Source organism: Haplochromis burtoni, unplaced genomic scaffold, assembly GCF_018398535.1.
Source record: "Haplochromis burtoni strain Fernald_Lab_line unplaced genomic scaffold, NCSU_Asbu1 Contig_443, whole genome shotgun sequence".
Lineage (NCBI taxonomy): Eukaryota > Metazoa > Chordata > Actinopteri > Cichliformes > Cichlidae > Haplochromis > Haplochromis burtoni.
In genome coordinates, this window is record NW_024582804.1 from 118613 (window position 1) to 127018 (window position 8406).

At 41.0% G+C, this 8406-nt stretch overlaps 1 protein-coding gene across 1 annotated transcript in view; it reads right to left on the reverse strand.

The window, feature by feature from the left end:
• Positions 1-2097: 2097 nt before the first annotated feature.
• Positions 2098-8406, reverse strand: part of LOC102305360 (ATP-binding cassette sub-family C member 4) — an 18169-nt gene continuing 11860 nt past the window's right edge. Inside the window, exons 13-17 of the mRNA XM_042213446.1 lie at positions 8226-8315; positions 5624-5796; positions 5393-5498; positions 4698-4832; positions 2098-4607 (exon numbers count right to left, since the gene is read on the reverse strand). Coding sequence (XP_042069380.1) covers positions 4590-4607; positions 4698-4832; positions 5393-5498; positions 5624-5796; positions 8226-8315 — 522 coding nt within the window. The 3' untranslated portion in view covers positions 2098-4589. The remainder of the gene's footprint in view (positions 4608-4697; positions 4833-5392; positions 5499-5623; positions 5797-8225; positions 8316-8406) is intronic.

Sequence of the window (8406 nt, forward strand, 5' to 3'; positions counted from 1 at the left end):
GAGAGGAGGTAGAAAGAGTAGAAAGCTTTAAGTTCCTCAGGGTCCACATCTTGGCCAACCTTACCTGGTCCACAAACATTTCCCACCAGTTAGAAAAAGAACAACCAAGGATGTACTTTCTTAGGAAGCCCAAATACCCTAAAGACTGCTAATTAACTTCTACCGCTCCGCTTATCTTATATTGACTAACGAGTTGACAGAAAACACATTGGGTAATGAGAGTGCAGTTCCATACTCCAGATAGTACGACTAGCAGACTTCATTATTTTCATTGAATTTAACCCTAAATAAATGAAAGGAAAAAAACCAAACAAAAAAAAATCAGCAGGTAGACATTTACAGATGTCAAGACAGTAAGCTGTTTTCCTATTTTCTATAGGACAGTATGTCTGTGAAGGTTCTCAGTCATCCAGGTCATCGTAGTCCAAGGAGCTTGCAAAGAAAAGCGTCTGGACTTCTTTAAGTTGCTTGAAGACGTTTCACCTCTCATCTGAGAAGGTTCTTCAGTTCTAAGGTCAAATGGTGGTGAGTCCCAGATTTAAACCCAGTGGAAGTATCCCCCCACAGAGGGACAAAAGGACCCCCTGATGATCCTCTAATCACCTGAGCCAAGGTGTGAAAATGGGTGTGGGTCCCAATCAACCAGGGTTTCGGGTGAGCTCCACCTTGAAGCCTGGCCCCACCTTATCATGCGATTTCCTGAGGTCAGATGGCCCAGGATGTGAGTGGGCGTTTGAGTTCCCTCCCCAGACGCCTTAACGCCCACTCACATCGTGGGGGAGCACCTGCTTCAAGTTTGAGACAAGTTACTACCTTAAGTGGAGAGGTTTAAGCATCTCTTGTTCACGAGTGATGGGAGAGTGGAGTGCGAGACTGACAGACGGACTGAGGTGGAAGCTGTACTGATCTGTTGTGGTAAAAAGGGAGCTGGTCAGGTCCTGCCCTCACCTATGGTGAAAGATGTGGGTAGTGACTGAAAAAAATGATGCTGCGGATACAAGCAGTGGAAAGTAGTTTCCTTTGAAGAGTGGCTAGACTTTCTCTCAGAGGGAGTTTGAGTAGAGCTGCTGCTCCTCCACATCAACAGGAGCCAGTTGACATGGTTTCAGGCATCTGATGCCTCATGGTAGCCTCTTGGCAAACCACAACAAAATATGAATGGCACCACAGAGTCAAACATGGTGCCACATGTACTGAAGACCCAAAAAAAAAAACCAAAACAGATTTGTCCTTCCTTTGGAGAGCTGCAGATTTGGGGGTTCAGTCTATATAGCGGAATAATTTTTGTGTTGACTGACTGATCAACAATTTGGACTTCACCTTTTCATACCTCGTATTTGTTACTATTCCCTTTTTTTATTCACGTTTAGTAACATTTTAATTTTTTTGTCACATTTAATGCACTCTTGGAAAGCAAAAACACAAAGTCACCCAATTCTGCTATCTTTCCTCAACAACTGCAAGCTGAAAGGTAAGCATTCCTGAATCACAGCTTCCACAGCACAGGGGGCTCTTGGCACACAAGCATCTCGCTAATGAAAATATGTATTTACAAAGACAGCAGCAGCTGTGCATGCCAGCTCAAATAGACAGTGTAGCAGTGCCAAGCTAAATGCAAACTGCAGTGCAAAACGTGTTAGTTTGTGTTGCTCTCAGTTCAAGCCCTTTACAGTTAAGAGTCATAGTGATTTACAGCAGTGGTCAGGAATTTACAGAATACTGAGGTCAATGTTATCTTCCAACAGCTGTGGTTCCAAGATTTTTAATCTTATGACCCTTTAGTACTGTCTACCAAATGTCTACTGAAAACCATTTGTCATTCTGTGCATGTGACCTTTAATTAATGATTTTCAGATCATTTTAATAGATATTTTGTTATGCCCAGAAAAGTGATGACTTTAATTCAAAAGCCAAAGACAGTCTATGTTCTACACCTCACATTTTTTTAACAGTAACAAAAAAAAAATGGGTCAGTTGAATTTTTTGTGAAAAAAATGGTTGACACAATGACTTCAGCAAACTTTTCTCATTCAAACCTAACATTAGGTTCACAGATTACAAAAGCACTGGTTAAGAAAAACATACCCAAAAACAAACTGATGGAAATAATATAAAACCACCCCATAAATTTCAATTTTCAAAACACTACACAGGAGTATTTGGAGCCACACATTTCCAGACAGCAGTCTTTTAATATTTAAGGTAAGGAATCAATGAGACACAAGTCTCACACAGTTAAAGTAATTTACAAAGAATGTAAAACAAGGCAAGCAAAGCAAAAGAATAATATCCCCCCCCCCCCCAAAAAAAATCAATAAAGGTTTAGCAGAGGAGACTTTTATAACAGTGATGTATACGGTTGGAGCTAAATCATTACTACATTATGACATCTCTGCTGGGTGTGGTCAGAGATGCAACCAGACACATATTTGGCCACAGAAATAGCTAGCAGGCGTACATAACAAGAATTAAATGTTCTGTAGTTGATACACATGCAGAGAATTTTTCACCCCAGCACAGTCAGTGATTTGTGCACCAGAAGCTTTGCTAGAAAAATAATAATGAACAGCTACGATTACAAGTATTTCCAGAACTCAAGCAAACTGTTTCTTACACCATCATATTGTTCATAACCAAATTACACAACGTTCATTATAGCTATGGATGCATGGGCATCCAACCAATGAACAGCAATAAATCTAATCACATCAAATCTAGGCTTAAAGATAAGATAATGTCCAAAAACAAGTCAGAGTTCAAAAACATTTTTTAAAGAAAAAAAAAATTACCATCAGGTTTAGGAAACTGCAGGTATGTGCCAAGGTAACCAAACCCTGTGTATGGATATGTTACATCTGTTTTTCTCACTGAATAATGGATAGGAGTTTTCATGTATGACTTATTTGGGTTCTTTTCACGTATAATTGTTAACAGGGATGTATTTTATTCCAATGATAATGTAGCTAGTTACTTTAGGAAAGCTCAGCATACTATAGAATGGAAGCTCTCTCTATTAGGAATACATCTAACAGAACAACGGAGTCCAGTTAAACTGAACTTGTGTGGTTTAAAACTGCTTTGTACCTTCTCTATACTAACTGAAGACTCCAAAGCTGAAAAAGAAACACTGAAATTGCAAAAATCATCAATGTTCCTGGCAAACAAATTGGCAACCACTGATCATTTTCACACATCATTCGTTCATGGATTTGGTTTATTATGAAACAACACCTACTCACGCAGGTGGCTCAGGAGTATAGAGCATGTCATCACTAGACAGGCGGTTCAATCCCTGAAAAAGTGCTTGTATGCATGTGTGTGTGAATGGTGTTTAAAGTACTTTGAGTACGGCCAGTGGGGCTGATGGCGCGATATGGCAGCCTCGCTTCTGTCAGTCTGCCCCAGGGCAGCTGTGGCTACAACCGTAGCTTGCCTCCACCAGTGTGTGAATGTGAGAGTGAATGAATAGTGGCATTGTAAAGCGCTTTGGGTGCCTTGAAAAGCGCTATATAAATCCAATCCATTAGTAATCAAGTAAAAAAGCACTATATGAGAACCAGTCCATTTACCCATCTCCAGTCTTTATGCTACACAAACTACCATCTAGCTTCAGCTCCTTAGTTAATGAAGAGTCACAAGAGGTTTGCTGTTAGAATTATGAACAGCATTAATGGAGGAAAATTCACTGGTTACTTCAAAGGAGAGAATTTGTGTTAGAGCCAGTATCTAGATATAAATTTAAGCATTTACTCCCAGAGTTTACTGTTGTAAGTATACCTAAACTCTTTCACCACAGCAGGGCCATTGTGGCTACTACATTATTACTGCTGCTAAATGGAAACCTGACACCAAGATAGTGAACCTTGAACTATAGAGTAGCAGAAGACAACACTGTCAACTAAGTACAATAAAGAGTCAGTTGGAGTAGAGCCCCACCATCATCCCATCCTATAGTCAAGACTACTAAAAAGACATAAGCTCTGGATGATCCACCACACAGTCTGCTCCAGCCCCAGTTTTCAGCCCTGGACTCCTGGACATTTAAGATTCAGCTTTCTCTGGTTTGCATAGGCAGCAACCTGCCCAGTCAACCTTTCTGACCTGCTCCCTGTTCCCTCAATATCCCAACCCCTTTAAATTCTGCAATAAATATTAATCTTTCTATATAACTCTAGCTTCCTATCTGTTTGTGTTGTCAGCTAATCCTCTTAGCTATGGGTCATCGGATAGGAGAGTGGTTATTAAAATATGTAACCAATAAGCACTGCAAGGCAACCAAGTGTAGCACAATTGTAAAGCTCAGCATTTCAAAAAAAGGGGTAAATATAACCCCTGGAAGGTTCGTGGTATAAATGATCCTTATCATTTGTAATGATCATTGTTGTGTTTTTTCATTTAGGTGTAAGCCATGGATCAGAGACGGCAGTGATTTCTTTTAGTAGTTACACATTTATTTAAAAATACCAAGGGAGTCCAATTTAAACCCACGGTGGTTCTACTGTTCTAGGATCCAAGTGTACAAGTTAGCAAAGTGGTAGAAGGCTTCCAGTTCTTAGGCACAACAGTCACGCTTCACTGGCCACAGACTTTCAGGACCTCTGTGCTGCCTGGAGGGGAAAAACGTTATTTTAATTCGAATTAACTTAAAAACAGAGTCCAAAGTTCTCTCTCCACCCTATCCACTTTTTTCAGCTCACCTGTCTAGCTGACTCCAGTAGAGATGCTGACTCAGCCTGGCCCGTCTGTTGCACCATCCTGTAGAGAGCACCTTCTTTGTTTTGCAGCAGGATAAAGGGGTGGTCGAATTCCTGGATGGTCCCACTCTCCAGCACCTTAAAAATAGACAAATGTCCTCTTCACCAATAACGGTAAACTTACAGTCCTTTAAAAGCTAGCATGTGAAAAATATATAAAGACTGACACGCTACACAGCAATAATAATGAACTCAAATTAGTTTGAAAATGGTGCTACATCTCAAAAACTACTTTGGAAAATATATCTATAAATTGGGACGATCCTGATTGTAATCTTTACCAATATCAGTTATTTCATGGGCCCAGAACTTTAAATCCATTCACTGTGACTGATTCGTCTGTTATCCAGACATGTAACAGTCTTCTGCTGTCCTTTTAACTGACAACCTGCTAAGGATGAGCCAAACAGGAACCTGGCCAGTGCATGATCGCTTTCACGATCATTAGGCATGGGTACTGATTGACAAAATGCATTTCCCACCCCTATGAAAACTGATTAACACACTGTCAGACTGAAAATGGACAGCTAAAGTTAAAATTTAAAGATCCTCAAGGTGTTCCTGAGAGATAATATGATTATAAAACATGGTTGATTGAAATTAAATTAAACTGCACTGAGACAGAAGAGATGACTCACAAGTATGCGGTCACTGTCTATAATGGTGTTGAGGCGATGCGCGATAGTGATCACTGTGCATTCTTTGAACTTGTCTCGTATGGTTTTCTGGATCAGCTCGTCTGTCCTGTAATCACAGCAACAACCAAAACACAGTAGAAACATATGGGAGAGGTGTGCTGAGAAAACTAGTGGATGTGTAATGACATTTCTGTGTATGCTTTATATGTGCTGGCAATGTGTTTGGAGGACCTCGGGTCCACGTTAGCTGTGGCTTCATCGATGATGAGGATGCGGTTCTTCCTCAGGATGGCTCTGGCTAGACACACCAGCTGCCTCTGACCCACACTGAAGTTGGAGCCCGACTCAGCCAAGACAGCCTCCAACTTTCCAGGGAGCTCCTCCACCACAGACTTCAGCTGTACCTTTGTTTATACGGAGCAACCATCAAGAGCTGTCTTTGGTTTATTCTTTAAAACAATGTCCTTGATTAGAGTTTCTAAAAACAATCAAATGACATATACAGTGCATCCAAAAAGTATTGACAGTACTTCACTTGCTTCACAGCCTTATTCCAAAATAGATTCATTTCATTTCTCATAAAGTGAAATAAAAACACTGGTGGCCACAAGTGCTATACCCCAGAATCCTAGCAGATGCACCTATGGTAAAAATCCTAGGTGTCTTCCTAGGAAACATGACCTCTGACCTTGATCTTGAGGTTGAGGTCACAGAGATTCAAATTCGTGGTTCAAACTATAATATGAATTTGAAAATCCTACGTCGCCTAGTTCTTGAATTTTTGCATTCGCAAACTTGGGTAAGACCGGCAAGGTGATGACAGCACTCCCTCAGGCTTTTACGGTTGAGGCATAAAAAGTTAGCTTGAAATTCTCGCAAATTTAGAAAGTAGAAAAAAAAATACAACATGTATTTTTCAATGTACATAAGTATTCACAACCTTTGCTCAATACTTTGTTGAACCTTTGGCAGCAATTAGAGCCTCAAGTTTTTTGAAGTATGATGCTACGACCTTGGCGCACATATTTTTGTGCATTCTTCTATGCAGAAACTCTCAAGCTCCATCATGTTGAATGGGGAATGTTGGAACACAGCCATTTTCACATTTCTCCTGTAGCTCAGTGGGGTGGCTCTGGTATGGGCCAGATGATGAGCAGTGCCTGGTTTCCTCCAGACACAAATCTTGGCATTCAGGCCAGACAGTTTAATCTTTGTTTCATCAGACCAGAGAATTTTGTTTATCATGGTCTGGAGCTCAATTTTGAGTATCATGGCAAAGCCTGTGAATACTTATGTGCCTCCTGGGCACCTCCTGGGTGAGGTGTTCCGGGCATGTCCACCGGGAGGAGGCCCCAGGGCAGACCCAGGACACGCTGGAGAGATTATGGCTGTGTCCCAATTCAGGGTCTGCACGCTTGAAGTACGCGCACTACGCGTACTACGTTCGGTGCGTACTATAAGTACGAGAAGTGCGGAAGTGAGAGGCTTGTGAAATGGGAAGGTCTAGCCTTCGTCGTGCTGTTCAGGTTGCCTAGCAACCATGATACTAACCGCGAGTAACGTTACATACAGCTTTGTTTGACAGAAATAAAGGAGAAAAATGTTTTGTTAGTCATGCATTTTCGTCATGACATCACTTTGATTAGTTGAGTATCTGAGGCTGAGACCACGGGACTGTAAAACATGATTGTTGGGCTTCATTTCTGTACTGAGCAGTCATTTCAAGATTAGTCAGTAAATAACAATTAGTTGTTCATGAGACTAAAATCATCCCACTGTGGTAATGTAAATATAATATGGACGCTGAAAGTACAAACATCACTAATGTCACACAACTTTGCCGACATGTGGCCAACAGCAATGTTTTAATGTTCTTCATTATTAAACATTCGCACATAAGTAAGTGACATCATATTCAGTACTTTGACAGTTCACTCTTCGGCCGCTCCCTTCTGCCGTATTTTGCGGCAAAATTATCCACACCCACCGCCGCGCTATGAATTGTGGGATATATGGGACCACGAAGCGTGCACCGGACCACGCTTGATATTTGGGGAAATCGTTTGAAGTACACTTCGGATTGGGACAGCCGTCGTCGCGTGGCGGTGACGTAATCGCACTTAAAATGTGTACTTCAAGCGTGCAGACCCTGAATTGGGACACAGCCCATATCTCTTGGCAGGCCTGGAAATGCCTTGGTCTTCCCCCAGGTAGCCTGGAAGAGAAGGCTGGGGAGAGGGAGGTCTGGGCTTCTCTGCTTTGGCTGCTGCCCTGTGACCTGGCCTCAGAGAAACGGAAGAGGGAGGGAGGGAGGCAGGATGGATGTATGGATGGATATTTTTAATAAATTTGCATGAATTTCAAACTTTTTTTTCACTTTCTTAATATGGGTGCAAGGGGTGAAATGAATTTAATGCAATTTAGAATTAATCTGAAACATGACAAAACCTGGAAGAAGTGAAGTGCTGTGAATAATTTGGTGCACTGCAATATTTACAATGCAATATGTATTATTAACATAAAATCACTCAAAAGAAATCCAGCTTAAGTGCATATACTGTACCTACACAGTATACTTTCTGTCTAGCCAAAGAATTTTTAACACAAAAATGCCAGTTTGCTCTTTAAAGACAGTTAATTCATCCATATATTTTTCAAAGCATAGTTGAATCCCAGATATTTATTAGTACAAGGGTATATGTATATGATATATGTTATATGTATATAGATTTACAATAATTTAAGTAAATTTCTGCAATAAAGAGACCGGAGGGGAGGGCATGCTGTGAAACAACTGGAAGCTGTAACTAAAGTCCTGGATGTGATTACTAGCCTCTTCCAGAGCTTTCCACAGGTCTTCATCTCTATGCTGGTTAAAAGGGTCCAGGTTTGTCCTCACAGTGCCAGTAAACAGAACTGGGTCCTGGAAAACAAAGAAAAGAGAAGTGAGGCATCACAGCAAATTCAAAAGTGTTCAATTTTTTGGTGTTAATAGTCTCCTTGCAAAAGTAGAG